At 55.4% G+C, this 20,080-nt stretch overlaps 1 protein-coding gene across 23 annotated transcripts in view; it reads left to right on the top strand.

Moving 5' to 3' along the window:
* NRXN2 (neurexin 2) overlaps positions 1-20,080 on the top strand; it is a 340,672-nt gene that overhangs the window by 110,505 nt on the left and 210,087 nt on the right. For 19 of the 23 annotated variants that reach the window (XM_050958842.1, XM_050958853.1, XM_050958848.1 and 16 more), the window contains 2 exons: positions 12,847-13,148; positions 17,186-17,209. In XM_050958842.1, coding sequence (XP_050814799.1) covers positions 12,847-13,148; positions 17,186-17,209 — 326 coding nt within the window. The remainder of the gene's footprint in view (positions 1-12,846; positions 13,149-17,185; positions 17,210-20,080) is intronic. The other 4 variants (XM_050958854.1, XM_050958844.1, XM_050958867.1 and 1 more) reach the window with 1 other exon arrangement.

Genomic DNA, 20,080 nt, shown 5'->3' with positions numbered 1-20,080 from the left:
TTCCAGTTTGGGGTAAGAGCTCTCGACGTGGGGAAGGTGCTCTGGGCCCTGAAGCCATGTTGGGAGCCAGCCTGCTCCATCCCAGCTGCCCTCCAGCCCTCAGATCCCACAGCCCCTCGTCAATTCCAACAAGAGAAGACAGAAGGGAAAAAAACTGCTGATGGCCAGAGAGGAGGGAATTAATTTCACCCTTGTGCCTCCCCAGAAACAGCTGCCACATCAGCTGGGGGAGATGGCGTTCCCCTCCCATGTATAACCCGCTTCTCCTCGAACCTGGGCCCGGGAAGGAGTTGGGAATGACAGGCAAGAGAGAGAATCCCATCCTGGGTCGCTGATTTCATGCCGGCCTGGGTTGGAAATATAGATAATGGATTTCTTGCCCAGTCACAGAGATGCAGCCAGCTCTAGGGTGAGATTTGGGGGCTGTTTATACAGGGATCCCTCACCCAGCACCATGCGCTTTATTAACCACATAAGGACACCATGACTGGAAGCAGGGATTGAAGGAGAATCCCAAAGCCGACTGCAGGGGCAGAGGGTGGTGGGGAATGGTCCGAGCTGGAATTTGTCTGGGACAGAGCGAGGATTTCAAGGTGCCCTGAGTATACGTGAGGGGCAGGGATGAGGGGAATATGGTGGGTTCTGAGTGGTAGATGGGAACTACAGTCGCTGCTGCTTTGCCTTGAGATGTTCCAGGGCTGACCGGAGGAGGCAAGGATGTGGGGAGAGCATAATGGGAGCGGGGGAGAGTGTTTGTTTTCCTGCTGCAGGCACTGGGAAAGGAAAGAAAATAGCAAATTTGTTCAATTTAAAATGTTCTGCTCTCCATGCCTGCCTCGAGGTGCGAATGTTTCCCCAGGACTGGAGTTGATTTTCATTCTCTCTGCACAGGCACAAACATATTTGTACGATAAAAATGTCAGGTCAGAGTGGGGGAAATATTCTGGCTTTACTGCAGCCTTGCCCGCCTGCGGGAAGGCCATTCCAAGCTCACTGCCAGCCATAGAGGCAGATCTGGTCCCGGGAGAAATCAGGATGAGTTGTCTCAATAGTTTGTGGGGCTCATTATTGTGATAGCAACTACAGGAGCCCATTGTACTGGGCACCACACAGCAGGGCCGGCTTAGGCTGATTCGCCCGATTCCCAGGAATCGGGCCCCGCTCCTTAGACATTTTTTTTTAAACTTACCCCAGGTCCCTGGCTGCGATCTGCTCAGGGGTCTTCCGTGGTCCCACTCCCTTGAGCAAAGCGCAGGCGGGAGCGCGGCAAGCCCCGCTCTCCCGGCTGGAGCCCCGGCCGGAGCGCGGCAAGTCCCGCTCTCCCGGCTGGAGTCCTGGCTGGAGCACGGCAAGCCCCGCGGCCCCGGCTGGAGTCCCAGCCGGAGCGCGGCAAGCCCCGCGGCCCCGGCTGGAGCCCTGGCCAGAGCGCGGCAAGCCCCGCTCTCCCGGCTGGAGCCACGGCCGGAGCGCGGCAAGCCCCGCGGCCCCAGCTGGAGCCCTGGCCGGAGCGCGGCAAGCCCCGCTCTCCCGGCTGGAGGCCCGGCTGGAGCGCGGCAAGTCCCGCTCTCCTAGCTGGAGCTCTGGCCAGAGCGCGGCAAGCCCCGAGGCCCTGCTCTCCTGGCTGGAGCTCCAGGCCTTTAAATAGCCTCCAGAGCCTTGGGGTAGTGAGGGGCTCCGGGGGCTATTTAAAGGGTCAGGGCTCCAGCTGCCTGCCTCTGCCACCCTGGTCCTTTAAATAGCACCAGAGCCCCACCACCCTCATGCATTCCCCAGGGCTCCTGCGGCTATTTAAAAGGTCCAGGGCAGGGTAGAAGCTGGGGAGCCCCAGGCCCTTTAAATAGCCCTCAAAGCCCTGGGATAGGAGGGAGCTTGGGGGCTCCAGCTGCCTCTGCTGCACCCTCTGCCTTGCCCACACCAGCCCCGCTCCCCCTGCCTGCAGCCAGCTTTGCACCCCGTGCCCACAGCCAGTCCCTGTCAAATCCCCTGCCGTGTCTCCAGTCAACCCCTGCCCACCCCCGTGGCCCTGCCCAAAGCCAGCCAGCCCCACACACACTGCTGCCTGCACCAGCCTAGCACACCCTGCCCTGTCTCCAGCCACTCTGGACTGGTGCCCTGCTGCACCCCTCTGCCTGAAGCCAGCCAGTCTCTGCCTCTGTCTCCAGCCCTGCCAACCCCTGCTGCATCCCCCCGCGGCCCTTCCTGAAGCCAGCCCTCCCCACACACCCCCTATCTCCAACCAGCCCTGCACCCCTTGCCCTCCCTCCAGCCAGCCCCATGTCCACTGCTGCCCTGCAGTTCCAGGAGAGTAACCCTGCACACCTGCTTCAATGAGGTGGGCAGGGAGCAGCTGGGACCCACACATGTGAAACAGCAGTCATTAATAACCAATCAACAGTGTATATGATGCAATGTACATAATTTATAATTTTATTATTTATATACTTATGGAAAGTAAATAATACATGAAAGAAATGAAAGGCTTTTTTTTCCACTTTTTTTTTTAAGTCATCCCTGCCAGGGCCCCGCCGAAAATGTTCGAATTGGGCCCACACTTCCTAAAGCCAGCCCTGCCACATAGGCCCCTGTTGGACCAGGAACTGCACAGACACACAGTGAGAAACAACCCCTTCCTTCAAGGGGAAACTGAGGCACCAAGAGGGGAATGAATTCTCCCAATGTCCTCTTCCCTAAACCACAAATCTCCACTGCCCTCCCAGAGCTGGGATTAGAACCCAGAAGTCCTGGCTCTCATGCCAGATCTCTACCCACTGCACCATGCTGCCTCTTAGCTTTAAGCTTAGAGCTACTGGCATGTTTTTGCTGAAGTTCCATGTTTGCACTGCAGTAAGTAGCTGTGCGTATGTGTGTGTGTTTGTTTGGCTTCTGTGCAATGTACTGTGTGCCCCCTGGTGCATACTGCCTGCTGCACCCAAGCTCTGAGTGCTGTCAGGACCTGTTGGATGGGGCAGCACTGGCTGGCCTGGCACCCTGCTTTGTCCAGGAAACAGAGAGCTGAGCTGTGGGAGAGGAGCCAGCAGGCTGTGCTGCAGAAATGCATGTGCAGCCAGCTAGCACTGCACAGGACAGGGAGCTTGGGAGAGGTGTGTGTGTGTGTGTGTGTGTGATTTTTGTTTACATATGTGTGTTCTGGATGTGTGTCGTGTGTGTGTACTCTGTGTGGGTCTGTGCTTAGTGTGTGCAGCGTGGATATGTATGAATGTGTATGTGCTGTGAGTGGGTATGCTTAGTGTGGGTGTGTAGCATGTACGTGCAACGTGTCTGAGTGTGAGTGCATGTGTGCAGCATGAGTGTATTGTATGCTGTGTGTCAATACGTGTCTGTGGAGCGTGTGTGTCCTGTGTGAGTCTGTTCTTAATGTGTGTGCAGTGTGTTCAGGTGCGAGTGCATGTCTGTAGTGAGTGTGTACATGGGGTGTGTTTCTGTGCATGTGGAGGTCTCTCTGTGCACACTCATCTGTGTGTGTTTGGGGGGCACTTCTGGTGCAGTATGTGACAGGAGCGTAGGCCCTCCCAGCCGTGCTTACAAAGGGGGTGAGTGTGGGGCCCTGCCCATCTCCAGGCAGAGGTCCCAGTGCGGCAGGGTGGGCACCCTGCCCTCATTGCAGTGCTGAGTGACAGCCCTTCCCCTTGCATCTATCCCCCAGAGAGCTCTGCATCCCAGCCCATGTGCCTCTAGCAAGGGCTGGGCGCCAGGACTCCTGAGTTCTATTCCTGCCGTGGGAGGGGCATGGGGTCTAGTGTGTGTCCCACAGCCCCTCTCACTCTCAGGCAAGGAGAGCTCCCACATGACTTGCATCTCAAGAAGCCAGTGACCCCCCTGAACCCTGCTCCCCCTCCTGCCCCTGTGTCCTATTGGTCATAGCCTGGCTATCGATCCTGCTGCCCCGAGGCTGGGAGCTCATGCTGGAGAAAAATAGTGACAATTAAAATCTCTAATGATAATGCAGAGCCAGCACCCACTCCATTTATCCCCATACAGAGCTTTCGTCTTCTTACAGGGAATCAACTGCAGGGGGCAACCATGCTCCCTGGTGGGGAATAGACTGTAGGAGCGACCCTGCCCACCTCTGGGTTGTAGGGTGCGACCCTGGGAAGAGGCTGTGGGGGGGGCCCTTCTCCCAAGGGGGAAATAGGCTGTAAGCCAGCATCCAGGGAATAGACTGAAATTCCATCCCAGTTAACAACGCATAGAGTCTTTTGCCTGTAGGTCACCAGGTCAAATCCAGTCCCAGCTGGCCCTTCCCTCTCTGCCAGAGATGAGTTTGCTGGCTCTCCAGCGGGCGCAGCCCAAGCAAGGGAGACCAAGATGCCCTCTCTCTCAGCGTGGGGTTTTTCACCTTCCCCTGCAGCATAGGGCATGGGTAGGGTTACTAGATGACAACTCCAAAATATCAGGACCGCCGCAGGGGGAGCGCCTTTTCGATTGTTATACTCACCGTGTCCGGGTCTTCGGCGGCATTTCGGTGGCGGGTAATGAATCTTGCCACCAAAGAAAGAAGTACCTGCCACCGAAATGCCACCGCTCCCCCTGCCTGTCACTGCTGCCTAAGGGAAAAAAAATGGCCGCTGTGCATGAAACAAAATATCGGGACAAAAGGCGTCCTGACCGTACTTCAGTCGGGACGCGGGACAAACTGCTCAATATCGGGACAGTCCCGATTTTAGCGAGATGTCTGGTCACCCTAGGCACGGGTCACTTGCTGGAAGATTCTCTGCACCTTGAAGTCTTTAAACCATGATTTGAGGACTTCAGTGGCTCAGACACAGGTTTGATACAGGAGTGGGTGGGTGAGATTCTGTGGCCTGCGTTGTGCAGGAGGTCAGACCAGATGATCCTAATGGTCCCTTCTGACCTTAAAGTCTGTGAGTCTATGATTCTAAGTGTGTGCTGGGGAAGGGGTCACTCCCTGCTGCTGTCTCTGGGAACACTGGGACAATTCTGGCTGCCACTAATTAAGATCCACGCCCCATCCCAGTGCCTGTGGACACCAGCTGCTCTGGGTGAGATGGGTGGACAAGGAGAGATAGGGCTGTGGTAACCGTGGTGTGGGATCCTGGTGGGACAAGGTGCAGGGACAAGCTGGTGCTGGGGGAGGTGTGGAGGGATTGTGACTGGGGGTTTTAACTGGGGCAGGCTGTCTGTGACTGGGGTTGGCTGTTTGGGGGGTGTGTGTGTGGCTGGGGCAGGCTATCTGGGTGGTGGAGTGACTAGGGCAGTCTGTCAGGGTGGGGGCAGTTGTGGCTGGGGCAGGCTATCGGGGTGTGTGGGTGACTAGGGCAGTCTGTCAGGGTGGGGGCAGTTGTGGCTAGGGCAGGCTATCTGGGGTGTGTGGGTGACTAGGGCAGGCTGTCGGGGTGGGGGCAGTTGTGGCTGGGGCAGGCTCTCCAGGGTGTGTGTGGGGGGGTGGCTGGGGCAGGCTGTCAGAGTGGGGTAGGGGAGTTGTGGCTGGGGCAGGCTGTTGGGGGGGAGGGCAGTTATGGCTGAGGAGGTGGGGTGGTTGGGGCAGATTGTCGGGGGGTGGTGGTGGCTGGGGCAGGCTCTCCGGGGTGGGGGAGGGGAGTTGTGGCAAGGGCTGCTGGGAATGGCTGAGTGCAGGATGCTAACATGACCATGTGGCTTGCTTGTGGCTCTGGATGGAGGGAGCTGTCCCAGACCAGGCCAGGCCAGGCCAGGCCAGACCAAAAGAAACTCAGCACAGGGGGTCTGGGGCTCTCATAGCTCAACTGCCCCCCCTCCACCTCTCAAGTGCTTTTGCCAGGTCATTGTCCAGTTGGGAAGTGGAGACTGTAGGATGCAATGGTGGGGAGGAGGCAGGACAGCACAGGGGTTGGGGGCTGAGCACAGGCAAGACAGCATCTCGCCACCTTCAGGCCCTAGTGGGAATCACTCTGGCTGCCTGGCTTGCTAGGTGGGTTTAAACTTTATGGGAAAGGAGCTATCGGACAGATAATCGGGGCTGGTGGGAGTCTGGGGCTGGAGCACGAGGCAGAGCAGGAGTTATGGGAAAGGCTAAAGCAGGGGGGTTACTGAGCCAGGGAAACACCGTGTGGGATAAAACCTAATAATTCCTCTCGATACACTCCTGTCTGCCCCTCCTCCATACACACCCCCATCTAGCTGTTTGAATGGGGAAACTGAGGCATGGAGCAGGGTAAGTGACTTCCTCAAGATCACATAGTGAGTGAATGGCCAACCTGGGGATAGAAGCCAGGAGTCCTGACTCCCAGTCTCCTTCCCACACTGTAACCCACTCGACCTCACTCTCCCACCAGAGCTGGAGTTAGAACCCAGGAATCCTGACTCCCCTGCTCTAACTCACTAGACCCCACTCTTAACTTGATTCTTAGCAGAGAAGTGTTTGTTTCAGATGTTGTATCCGCCTATTAGCTCAGAGTCTCGACACGTGCAGGCAGGTGTTACTGTGTCCCTTGCACTTGAGTGGCTTTCCCCTCTCGCAGCAATTGCTTCAGGCTCTCTGCACACTCAGGCAGGTGTTGCTGCATTGGTCAGTTACTCTTGTTTCTGTGGTTATTGCAGTGACCACAAAGACTAGAAACATTCTATTAATGCAGGTTCTGGTTCTGGGGCAGTGGACCTGGGGCTCTGGGGAGTGGTTCTGGGGTCGTGGAACTGGCAGGACAGAGGGGAGGAAGTGGCAGTGCTGAAAGAAATGGTCATGGGGGATGTTCTTAGCTTTGGCTGACTTCTTTGGAAAGCAGCCTTGCCAGCAGCTGCATGCTTCAGCTCGGAGCAGGGCATGGCCCCTGGCAGAGACCATGACCACCAAGGTTCTTAATGCCAGTGGGTGGGTGCTGTGCTTATGGGGACGGGGTATGGTGGGGATTGGCAGGCTATGATGGCTGTTTGTCAAATGCAGGCTCCCTTGACTGGTTGGGGGATGCTCCAGCAGGAGGTGCTGTTTTGCCTGGGCTAATAGAGACTCTAGTCTCAGTGTAAGGTTCCTGCTGAGGTTCCCCTGATGCATCCCCGCACAGAGTGTGTGAGCCTGCATGGCCGCCTGCTGCGGGGGGAGGCAGGAGCATGTGAGCACTCGAGGCCTCGCTCTGCACTGGGGGCCTCCTTGGCCTGTTCCCTGCCCCCACCCTGCCCCTCGTGTCTCCAGAGGGCCCCTTCTGCAGCTTGGGAGACAAACCCCTTTCGGCCTGCAGCCCAGCTCAGCACGGGGACCCACCATGTACAATGCAGTGCGATGGCTGCTGCCTGACAGACCTCTGCCTGACCCACTCCCTTCCCCCCCTGCGGCCACAGCCAGAACCCCCTCCCATATCCCACCCTGCAGCCCCAGCCAGAACCTCCTCCCCTCCTCTCCCCCAATGCCCCCCGTGGCCCCAACCAGAATCCCCTTCCCTCCTCCCATTCCCCTCACGACCTGACCAGAACCACCTCCTCTCCCCTCCCCCACCATATCCTGCCCTGTGGCCCCAGCCAGAACCCTCTCCCATATCCCACCCTGCAGTCCCAACCAGAACCCCGTCCCCTCCCCCATGCCATCCTAGTGGCCCCAGCCATACCCCCTTCTCTTCTCTCCCCCCATACCCCGCCCTTTGGCCCCAGCCAGAACCCTCTCCCCTCCCCCGTATCCTGCCCTGTGGCCCCAGCCAGACCCCTCTCCCCTCCCTCATATCCCGCCCTGTGGCCCCAGCCAGACCCCTCTCCCCTCCCCCAGACCCTGCCCTGTGGCCCCAGCCAGACCCCTCTCCCCTCCCGCATACCCTGCCCTGTGGCCTCTGCCAGACCCCTCTCCCCTCCCGCATACCCTGCCCTGTGGCCCCAGCCAGAACCCTCTCCCCTCTCGCATACCCTGCCCTGTGGCCTAAGCCAGACCGCTCTCCCCTCCCGCATACCCTGCCCTGTGGCCCCAGCCAGACCCCTCTCCCCTCCCGCATACCCTGCCCTGTGGCCCCAGCCAGAACCCTCTCCCCTCCCGCATACCCTGCCCTGTGGCCTCTGCCAGACCCCTCTCCCCTCCCGCATACCCTGCCCTGTGGCCCCAGCCAGACCCCTCTCCCCTCCCGCATACCCTGCCCTGTGGCCCCAGCCAGACCCCTCTCCCCTCCCGCATACCCTGCCCTGTGGCCCCAGCCAGAACCCTCTCCCCTCCCGCATACCCTGCCCTGTGGCCCCAGCCAGAACCCTCTCCCCTCCCGCATACCCTGCCTTGTGGCCCCAGCCAGACCCCTCTCCCCTCCCGCATACCCTGCCCTTTGGCCCCAGCCAGACCCCTCTCCCCTCCCGCATACCCTGCCCTGTGGCCTCAGCCAGACCCCTCTCCCCTCCTGCATACCCTGCCCTGTGGCCTCAGCCAGACCCCTCTCCCCTCCCGCATACCCTGCCCTGTGGCCCCAGCCAGAACCCTCTCCCCTCACGCATACCCTGCCCTGTGGCCTCAGCCAGACCCCTCTCCCCTCCCGCATACCCTGCCCTGTGGCCCCAGCCAGACCCCTCTCCCCTCCCCGTATCCTGCCCTGTGGCCTCAGCCAGACCCCTCTCCCCTCCTGCATACCCTGCCCTGTGGCTTCAGCCAGAACCCTCCCCCCCCACATCCCTGCAGACATTGCCCTCCTCATACATGCCGCTATCTATGAATGCATGCCTCCACTCTCCCCTACACGTTTATCTATTCATCCATCCCTTCAAGTCTTGTCTCTTTCTTTCTCTTCCTGTTTCATTCCCCTTTTCCCCCCCTTCCAGGCTGTCCCTCGGGGTCACCCTTTCTAAGCTCTTCTCTCCCAATCACTCCTCTCCCTCGCACTCCAGGTCTGGCTCGGAGCACCCCATGGGCAGCTGCTCCATATGGGGTGCCAGCAGATGGGACTAAGAGGGATGGATCCAGTCCAAGGTCATGGAGCTTCACCAGAGAAAAGTGCTTACGGAGGGGCCGAGAGGCGGGCAGGGGGATTGGGTGGGAGCCAGGCAGCATGCCCCTGGGGTTAGCAAGGAATTAATTGCTCCCCCAGCTTGGCCCTGCAGAGGTGATTTATATCCTGCCAACACAGAGTCCTGAAGAAGCAATTTAGGAGCGTGGCTGCTGTGAGGGAGGCCAAGAGGTCAAGTTAACTGGCTACTTAGCACTCCATGTGCGGTGTGGGAGCAAGCTGGGACAGCCATGCCCCCCCCAGGGCGCTGTGCTGCAGGGAGCAGGCAGGAGCCCAGTAGGGGGCGCTCTCCCCTCTCAGGCCATGCTGATCCCAGTGCCCCAGCATGATGCTAGGGGGCTCTGTGCTGCGGTAAGCTCTGGTTTTCCAATGTGACATAGAGCCAACGTGAACCCTTATGTTCATTAAATCCTCAGGCATTGAACCTGGTGTCTTGGCAAAATCCCAGATAGGTGAGTCCATTCTGTCTTGCCACAAAAACTGTTGTTTGAATTTGATACAGGATTTTCCTTCACTATGTGTCCACAGAAGTCAGGCTGTGTTGCTGTGTGGGAGTGAAACAATGCAGCATCCCACCCCAGAAGTGGCGGCATCTCAGTGCCAGGCGAGAGATCCCTGTGTGAACAGCCCCCACTTCCCATCCAAAAATGTCTCCCCTCTCAACCTTACTGCTCTTCTGAATACACATTTCTCAAAGTCACTTTCCTCAGCTAGCAGATTGGCACATGAAGGTCTAACCCTAGTTCCTGTGGACACCGGTACCAGGAGCCTGGTGGCAGGCTGAGGTGGATCTGTGGCTGGCTATGTTTTTTAACCCCTTCTTGGAGTGAAAGAATAATTTGTTTCATTTAGATTTTATAACCTTTGCCATAAAAAGAGGGAGAAAACGGAAAAGCCAGGCCGACAGTGCAGAGTCCAAGTGCTGTTAGGAACAGCGTTATAGAGGTGCTATGTGTGACACAGGCCCAGTGGGTCAGGGGAGTGTGTGTGCTTGGGGAACATGCTGTAGTGGTGTTAGACTGATCTGAGATGCACCTTTGTCTGGGGTGATGCGGTTGCAAGCAGAGGGAGAATTTGCTTTGGGCCTAGGGCTGTGTCTGAAGTGCAGAGAGGGGTCGGGAGGCAGTGTGGCCTACTGGTACTGGTCTGGGACTCCACTGACCTGGGTTCCATTCCTAGTGCAGGCATTGGCTGCTGGATGTCCATGGGCAGATCATAGCCCTGCTCTGTGCCTCAGTTTACCCCTCTGTAAAGTGGGGTTAATGATGCTGACCTGCTCTGTAAAGTACTTTGAAATCAACTGACGAAAATCCCTAGATCAGAGCTATGTATTATTATTGTTTTACACTGAGTTAGGTATGTGATGTAAAATCCTAGGGGAGACAAGGCTCTGGAGTTTTCATCATGATGTTCCTGGTCAATCCTGGTGTGCTGCAGTGTGTGGAGTGTGTGTGTGGGGGTGCTCTCTCCTGGCAGTCAGTGCTGACTCCAGTGTGCACCAGGGGATGATGTGCTGCAGTCCGTGGAGTGGGAGGCTGTCATGGTATAATCCCCACTCTGAACCTTAGCGTCCAAAAGATGGGGTACCAGCATGAATTCCTCTGAGCTCAGTTACCAGCTTAGTACTTGTAGCGCTGCCACCAACCAGGAATTCCAGTGCCTGGTACACTCTGGTCCCCCTAAAACCTTTCCCAGGGACCCCCAAAACCCAGTCCCTCTAGATCTTAACACAAAGAAAGTAAACCCTTTCCCTCACCGCTGCCTCTCCCAGACTTCCCCTCCCTGGGTTACCCTGGAAGATCACTGTGATTCAAACTCCTTGAATCTTACAACAGAGAGGAACATCCACCTTCCCCCCTCCTTCTCTCTCCCCCTCCCAGACTCTCCCTGAGAGAGAAAGTAATCCTAACACAGAGAGAAAATTAACCTTTCTCTCCCCCTTCCCTCCTTTCTCCCCACCAATTCCCTGGTGGATCCAGACCCAGTCCCCTGGGGTGTCATCAGAATAAAAAAACAATCAGGTTCTTAAACAAGAAAAACTTTTAATTAAAGAAAGAAAAAACAGTAAAAATTATCTTTGTAGATTTAAGATGGAATAGGTACAGGGTCTTTCAGCTATAGACACTGGGAATACTCTCCCAGTCTAAGTATACAAGTACAAATTAAAATCCTTCCAGCCAAATACACATTTGCAAATAAAGAAAACAAACACAAGCCTAACTCGCCTCATCTACCTAGTACTTACTATTTTGAATCTATAAGAACCTGTATCAGGGAGATTGGAGAGAAACCTAGCTGCACATCTGGTCCCTCTGAGCCCCCAGAGTGAACAACCACCAAAAACTAACAGCACACACAAAAACTTCCCTCCCTCAAGATTTGAAAGTATCCTGTCCCCTGATTGGTCCTCTGGTCAGGTGACAGCAAGGCTCACTGATCTCGTTAACCCTTTACAGTCAAAAGAGACATGAAGTACTCCTGTTCTATTAACCCTTAACTATCTGTTTATGACAGAGGCTCACTGGGAGGTGCTGTCCCTAGGTCAACCAGTGACACTGATGTAAAAATGCCCCGTGTTTTTGCCCAAGACTCTCGAAGTGGAGTTGCTCCTAAGTGCGATGTTAGTCCTGGCAAGCCAGATGTTGGTGCTTGGGCTGAGCTGCCTGTCTGTGGGCCGATTTCATGGTGCAAAAAGCTGGTTCTTCAGGAAATTGTGTTTTCCTGAGGGGGGGACTGTTAGGGAACCAGCCCCCCTGCCCTCCCCCTGTCCCCATGTCCTGACGGGCTCTGATTGCTGCCACGAACGACTGGCGCTGACACTAACATGATGATTGCGGGGGCCAGGCACAGGCAAGACAGGCAAATTTGTTTCCTCAGCGTCACCAGATGGCAAGTTAATTGTCAGGTGCCCGCAGCAGAGGGGCACTCCCTTCACCGGCGGCGCTGGGCTGGAGGGTGGGGGTATCCCTGCTGCTAGGGCGATAGCTGCTTGGGGAATGGGAGATGAGGAGTGAGAGCACACTCAGACAGACAGACAGACACATGCACACATACAGTGACACCACTGCTTGAATTACAGACTCTAGGCCCCCTTACTACCTTCAGGGGCTTCCTCGCTTCTGCCTGAGGGTCCCTGTACTTCTCACCACTGTTTAAATTCAAGCAGGCCCCTTGACGGGCAGGGCCCCCCTCTTGTCTTCCCCATACTTTGAGCACTGAGAGAGACACGTGCACAGACACACACACAAAGTGCTTTAGCGTAGAGCAGCCTAGGGTTGGCAAGGGGGCCAGGCCTCCTGGGTTCTGTACCTGGCTCTGGGATGGGAGTGGGGTCTAGCACAGGGGAGGGGGACTGGGAGCCAGGACTCTTGGGTTCCATCCTTAGTACTGGCAGGGGAGAGAGGGCTGCTGGATTACAGCAGGGGCAGGCTGGGCATCTATTTTCAGCTATGCCACTGACTTGAGTGAGTCACTTTTCATTTCTCATTGCCTCAGTTTCCCCACCCACTCTTTGTCTATTTAGACTGTGAGCTCTTCGTGATATGGATTGTCTCTCTCTGTAGGTCTGTGCAGTGCCCAGCAACAAGGGGCCCCCAGTATCAGTTGAGGGATCTGTGCGGCACCTGTCACAATGGGGCCCTGATTACAGTTGAGTCCTCTGGGCTCTAAAAATGAATAATAACTTAGACACAAAATGATGAAGATATTTACACACTCCTCGTGCACCTGCCCCCTTCTCGCATGCTCTCATCCTGCCTCGTGCACACACACTCCTCGTGCACCTGCCCCCTTCTCGCACTCTCTCATCCCATCTTGTGCACACACACTCTGTGTGCTCCTGCTCCCTTCTTACATGTTCTCTAAACCTTGAGTGCACACACCCTCTGTGCACCTGCTCCTCTCACTGTGCCACTTTCTTTCTGTGCAGGGAAGGAGGAATACGTGGCGACCTTCAAGGGCAACGAGTTCTTCTGCTACGACCTATCCCACAACCCGATCCAGAGCAGCACTGATGAGATCACACTGTCCTTCCGCACCCTGCAGCGGAATGGCCTCATGCTGCACACGGGGAAGTCGGCCGACTACGTCAACCTGTCGCTCAAGAGCGGGGCCGTGTGGCTAGTCATCAACCTGGGGTCGGGCGCCTTCGAGGCGCTGGTGGAGCCCGTCAACGGCAAGTTCAATGACAACAACTGGCATGACATCCGGGTGACCCGGAACCTGCGCCAGGTATGCACCAGTGCCAGCTGGGACCCACGTGGCTGGTTGGGACGGAGGGGCTTGCACTAGTGATCCTCCCTGGGCAGGGTTGTCTATGGTGCGCCCCTACTCCATGGCATTGCTGGTGGGATGTTCCCCAGTGATGTTTCCACCTGGGTAGGATTGTCTGTGGTGCACCCCCACCCCATGGCATTGCTGGGGGGATATGCCCCAGTGATGTCCCCCCCACACAGGGCAGCATTGTCAGTGGTGTGCCCCTGCCCTGTGGCATTGCTGGTGAGACATCCCCAGTGATGTCCTCCCCCAGGGCAGCATTGTCTGTGATGCGCCCCCACCCCATGGCATTGCTGGTGGGATGTGCCCCAGTGATGTCCCCCCCAGGAGAGCATTGTCTGTGGTGTCCTCCTGCCCCATGGCGTTGCTGGGGGGACATGCCCCAAGGATGCCATCTCTGGACAGCATTGCTGCGCTGGGAATTTCCAGCCAGCCAGAACGCCCTCCCCCAAATATTTCATGGTGCCAAGGGTGGGTGTGGGTGCATGGGCCATGGTGCCAGTGAGCAGGGGGTAAATGGGCTGGGAGCTGGGCTAGGTTCTTGTTTACTTCTTTGGTCCCCGGCAGTCCAGATGCCAGCAAGAGGATGTATGTGAAACAAATTCACCTGGGGTCCCCTCAGCCCCTTAAATTTCCTCCCATCCCTTCTCCAAAAAAGGAGCATCCCCTCCTAAAGTATCCCCCCCCCCCGCCAGAGATGAGCTGAATGGAGAGGGCCACAATGAGCTAGTGACACATCCACAAGGTGCCTTAAATTCCATGCACTCAGCTCAGAGCTCTGCCCCATTGCCCTGTGGGGGTCCTGAGCCTCCGCCAATGAAGACAAGGGGCCGGGTGTTGCAGTTAGCCACTACAGCTAACAGGAAGACTGTTCTGTGGCTGATTTGGGGAATGGGACATGGAGTCTTTCCCCCCTAGGTGGTGTTGGCTCTGATCCAGCCCCAGGGAGGAAGGACTGGCTGGCTTGGGAGGGAGGGCAGGGAATGGTATATGGGCCTCCCCCAGAGCTGGGGAAAGAACCCAGGAGTCCTGATTCCAAGTTACCCCTCTCTAAACCAGTAGGCATCACTCCCCTCCGGGAGCCAGGCAGAGAGCCCAGGAGTCCTGACTCCCAGCCCAGGCACAGACAGATATGGGCTGGGCTCTACTGATGGATCCCTCTATGACGTGCTGGCCAGATGTGTCTTGGGTGTGGGTGCTGTTCCCCCCACCCGTGGGTCAGATCCCCCCTCTGTGACTGGTGCGGTGAGAGGAATTGTTGCCTGTGGGCATTGTAGCCCATGCGCGCTGCATAAATCCACCCGTTGCACTGATCAGAACTGGCAGCTCCCAGTGACTTTGGAAATCTGGACCTGCATGATGCTGCAGTGCAGGAGTCAAGGTAAAATGGATGGGTGCCCTCCAGCCCTCTGCCTCTCAGGGCTCGGCATGCCCCCTGCCCCAGCCACTCATCCCACTGCTAAACACCCACTAATCTCCCAGCAGTGTCATGGAAGGGACTCCTGGGCTCCATCCCAGCTCTGGGAGGGGACTGGGGTCTAGTGGTTAGAATGGAGGGGGACAGGGGCTGGGAGCCAGGACCCTAGGGGATTTGGGGAATGGACAGAGCATTGCATTGGGGAGGTGGTTATGCACCACGATATCCCCTGGCTTAGATACACCCCACTCCTCTCCATGGTGTCTGGACTGCAGGACCCCTTCCACCCCACGGGACAGAGACCCCTGGGTCTGACCGACCAACTGGCTAGGCTGTTCTTATTACTTTGTGACTGTTTGGGGGGAGCCTCATTCTTAGGCACTGTCTGGTGACTCATAGGGGGTTCTGGGGGCAGGGACAGGCTGCATTGAGGCCTGGGGGCTTGGGGGTGAGGATGAAGTGGAGGAGGTTGAGGGGTGGAGGGAGTTGCAGGAGGAATTGGGTAGGCAAAGAGGGAGGGCTTTGGGCAGTGGGAGGAGGAGCTGGGGTGGAGTGGAAGCTCAGGGAGGTAGAGGAGTTGAGGTGAGGATTATAGGTGTGTATTGGGCAGGTAGGGAGAGTTGGTGTGAGGGGAGGTGTGTGGGGTTGGTGTGTGCTGGGGAGGTAGGGGAGGTTGGATGGGGTGAGGGGGAGGCTGGGTGGGGGAAAGGTAGAAGAGATTGGGTGTGGGTGAGGGGGAGGTGTGGGGCTGCTGTGTATGGGGGGAGGTGGCGGAGGTAGAGGAGGTTGGGTGCAGATGAGTGGGCCCGGTGTGTACTGGGGGGAGGTGGGGGAGGTTGGATGGGGGTGAGGGGGAGGTGTGGGGCCGGTGTGTACTGGGGGGAGGTGGGGGAGGTTGGATGGGGGTGAGGGGGAGGTGTGGGGCCGGTGTGTACTGGGGGGAGGTGGGGGAGGTTGGATGGGGGTGAGGGGGAGGTGTGGGGCCGGTGTGTACTGGAGGGAGGTGGGGGAGGTTGGATGGGGGTGAGTGGGAGGTGTGGGGCTGGTGTGTACTGGGGGGAGGTGGGGGAGGTTGGATGGGGGCGAGGGGGAGGTGTGGGGCTGGTGTGTACTGGGAGGAAGTGGGGGAGGTTGGATTGGGACGAGGGGGAGGTGTGGGGCTGGTGTGTACTGGGGGGAGGTGGGGGAGGTTGGATGGGGGTGAGGGGGAGGTGTGCGGCCGGTGTGTACTGGGGGGAGGTGGGGGAGGTTGGATGGGGGTGAGGGGGAGGTGTGCGGCTGGTGTGTACTGGGGGGAGGTGGGGGAGGTTGGATGGGGGCGAGGGGGAGGTGTGGGGCTGGTGTGTACTGGGGGGAAGTGGGGGAGGTTGGATTGGGACGAGGGGGAGGTGTGGGGCTGGTGTGTACTCGGGGGAGGTCAGGTGGGGGTGCGGGGTGTGTGGAGTTTGTGTATACTGATGAGGTGGAGGAAGTAGAGGAGGTTGGATGCGGGTGAGGGGGAGGTGGGTGTGGCTGGTGTGTGGTGGAGGAGATAGAGGAGGTTGGATGAGGGTGAGGGAAGGTGGATGTGGCTGGTGTGTGATGGAGGAGATAGAGGAGGTTGGATGAGGGTGAGGGGAGGTGGATGTGGCTGGTATGTACTGGGGGAGGAATAAGAGGTTGGGTGGGGGTGCAGCAGACATGGGGAAGATGGTGGGGGTGTAGAAGAGGTTGGGTGGGAGTCCACCCCTCACCCTCCCTGCCTGCAGACTGAGGCTCCCCCTCCATACTGGCTTCTCCTTCTAACCTGGTTTCTGATTCTTTCCCTTTTTTGGACTAAAGTTACTTAAGAAAAATAATTAACAAAAAGCAGGACAAATTTTTAACAGTCTCAGGAACTGGAGTGGGGGAACTGGTTCCTGTCCCCCCGCAACTTGCCCCCAGCACTCCCCCAATAATACACTCCTCCCCACACAACATACAAGATAAAATCTGGACTCCCCTGGCTGGGGATACAGTCCACTCCCCCACTCTGCTGACCCCAGAGCCAGCCACTTAGGATCTACTAATCCTGCTAACATAGGCCTTGCTTTTCCTCCTTCCCCCTCCCCACCCTTCACCCCCCAAACCCCCCACCTCGTTAGAAATTACGTTGAAAACTTTTTTGTGTGTGTGTTACTAACACGCTTCTTGAAAGACTCTAGCTCTGAACCAGAGACGCCAGAACTAACCCTCCTTGTCTCATCCAATGGAATGTCGGTCATTTCCTTTCAAGTCTTTAATTTAAATAGTCTCTTTTCCTTTCTTTTATTCTTACTAACCAAGATCTCTCTCTCTCTATAATACTTTATGGTTGGGAGGGGAAGGAGTTTGGTCGGTGGGGCGGGGAGGAGCAGGATGTGCAAGGGGAAGGTGGGCGGAGTCTTTTTTTTTTTTAAACAAAAAACCTGATCACCCTTCTTGCGATGGGAAAATTGATTTTTTCCCTCTTTTATCTCCCTTGATTTTCATGGTTGGTCATTTTTTTCCTTTTCTTTTCTGTTTTTTTTTATTATTCCCCCTTTCCCTCATTTATTTTATTTTTTAATACATATAGCACGCAGGAATTGGACACGCTATGGTAAACAAACTGCATTACCTGGTAGATATCACTCTAATTGTCTAAACGTTTGGTTTGCCGTGGGTTTTATCTTTTCCCTTCCCTCCTTTTTGTTTTTACTTAATTAATTGGGCTTTTAATTATCATTATTTTAATTTCTTAATTTTTTCTTTAAGCACTAAACAAAAAAGTGAAATGTAATTTTCAAAACTTAAAGGTTGAAATAAACTACCCAAACACACATAAAATTAACAACTAAATAATCAAACTTTGATAAGTCTAAAAGCAAGAACTGGAAACAAACTAGTCAGCCACTCTGGAGTCAGTGCAGAAGCAACCCTGCTGCCAGAGCAGAGCTGGCATAAAATGAAAAGAATCAAATACTCACCGTTCAATCAAACTTAGGTGGGTGTAGATTGAAAACCAACCAATCGACCAAACCAAGGTTGGTATAAAATTGACATGAACCAAAAATCAATGTCAGTATAAAATTGATGATAACCAGTACACCAGGTTGGTATAAGATTAAAACCAACCTACCAAATGTGGTATTAAAAAAATCCATTGTTTTTGAACCGCTAAAGCTTGTAATTAAAATTTTTTTAACCAGAAACATTTTTTAAAAGACTTTTTCTTTCTTTTCCAAAAGCAACATTTTTTAATTTGTTTATATTTTTATTTATTTTTGGGGAAATTTTTTTTCTAAAAGCAAAATTTTTTTAACTTTATTGGATTTTTTTTCAAAAAATAAATGAAAAAAATAAAAATATATTATTTCTTTAGTTTTACTCTTTTGGGTTTACATTTTTTTATTCCTTTTACCTCCCCCCCTCAAAAACAACAACAACAAAAAATCCATGGAAAACACCATCCCATGAAGCAACTTCTGTGCGCGTCACATCTGCTCCATGGCGGCGAACCCGCCAGGGATTGTGGGAAATGGGCTAATGGCAGCCAGTGGGGTCAGGACCAGAGGTTGATTGGGGGGTGGGAGCAAGGGGGCAATGAAAGATGGACCATTAATTTGGATGTTTTGGGGGCACAAGACACATTTCCCTCTCACTTCGCCCCTCTGCACTATGCATCTGGGGTAGTTCCATGGGGTTATCCGCTCACACCTTCTCCAAAGCTGAGTCTCTCCATCACTCTCAGTGGTCTTTGGACCAGGCCTATAAGGGATGTCCCCCCAGCCTCACTGGGAATCCCACCCCAAGGGTATGGCAGGCTGCAGGCTGGCCTGTTAACCCCACTGGATGTCCTGGCTGTCATCTCCACTCCTGCCACGGGTGGTGCCACTGGCTCTCCATATCGCATGGCATGCTGGGACTGACTGGGGCATGCTGCTCTTGTGTCCAGTTTTTATTTTGAGAGCGACTCTCTGGGGCTGAACTAACACTGTGTCTGACACCATCCTTCCCACTCTCCTCCTTTCTCCTTCCCTGCTGTCCCCCACCCCACTCCTCCCACAGCTCTGACTGACTGCCAGTGCCTTTCTAACAGGAGCACCGTAGTCTGGGCCAGTTCAGGAAGGATGTGGAGCCAGGGGTTAGGGACCATAGCTCCAGCCTGTGTGTGATTTGGGAGTGTTGGAGGGGGGAGTGAGCACATGGGGCATGTGCATTGGGGGTGCTGTGGAGTGTGTAGGGCGTGTGCACTGGAGGGCTGTGAGCCTGTAGAATATGTACACTGGGGAGGGGACAGTAAGCCACTGAATAAAACAGTAACACGTATACGGTGGAAGCCAGGCATTCAGTTGCCAAACGAGGAGGCACTGCTGCATCCCCAGCACCCCTTGTTCCAGTGCCTTGCCCAGGCGAAGGGGGGTGCATTGGCAGGGTGAGCTTGTAGGGAATGTGGAAGGATGCATATGAGTGTGAAGGGTGTGTGCATGGGGGTGCAAATGTGCAATGATGTGAGCATTAGGGTGAAGGAGTGTAGGGCATGTGCATGGAGGCATACGAGTGTGTAGGGTGAGTGCGTGGAGGGGTATGTATGTGAGGGTTTGTAGGAAACATGAAGTGAGGGTATGAGTATGTGAGTGTATAGATCTGTGCAGCTCTGCCATGCTCTGCCCCAGAGGTGGCTGCATGCAGTATCACTGGGTTCTCAGTGTTAAGGTCCCAGGCGAAGCAATGGAATGTGTGTATGGGCACGTGGGGAGGTTCACAGTTGACACAAGTCTGTGAGTATTACACATCCCTCCCCATTGGTCTGGGGGGCTGAGACAGCTACCAGGGTGCATGATTCCCTGGGATGGTGCCAGCCACCTATAACCAGCCCATTCCCCTCCATCAATGCAAGTGTAGCTCTCCCTTCTGATCTCACCAGCCAGGAGAGTGTCCTAGGAATCTGTGTGTGAGCAGCAGACTACAACAGTCCTTGCCATATGAGTATCTCGAGGTGTGGAGGGGGCCTGTGAGTTGGGAGACACAACCCCTCCCCATGCATAAGTGGGCGAGGGATGATGGTGATCCATTAGTGTGATGTGTGTGAATCAAACACATCACATTGCTGTCAGTGCACAGAGATGAGTGTGATTGTGCAGTGGACTTGTTGCCTCTTGTGCTTGTGCACACACAGGGGGACAGTTTCACATGGGTCCTCTGGGGTGGGTGATGTTGCAGTGGATGTGTTACCCCTGCTTGCGCATGTGTGTGCAAGCTGATTGTGAACTTAGGCATGATCATGTGCTGACATTGCCCCTGAACGTGCAACACTGATTGTGGAATATAACACACAGTTCCTTTAGTATGTATACATGTGTGTGCAGCCAACACTCTTCCGCTCTGTGTGTTTGTGCAACTCACACATTGCTGCTGAGTGTGTGTGTTTCTTTGCATAGATGTGCAATTGTACAATGAAAACCTTGCTCCTTTCTGCTTTTTTTGTGAT

This window comes from Gopherus flavomarginatus, chromosome 6 (genome assembly GCF_025201925.1).
Source record: "Gopherus flavomarginatus isolate rGopFla2 chromosome 6, rGopFla2.mat.asm, whole genome shotgun sequence".
In the NCBI taxonomy this organism is placed as follows: Eukaryota; Metazoa; Chordata; order Testudines; family Testudinidae; genus Gopherus; species Gopherus flavomarginatus.
The sequence above is the reverse complement of the archived record's forward strand: the minus strand, read 5'-3'. Positions and strand labels throughout refer to the sequence as shown.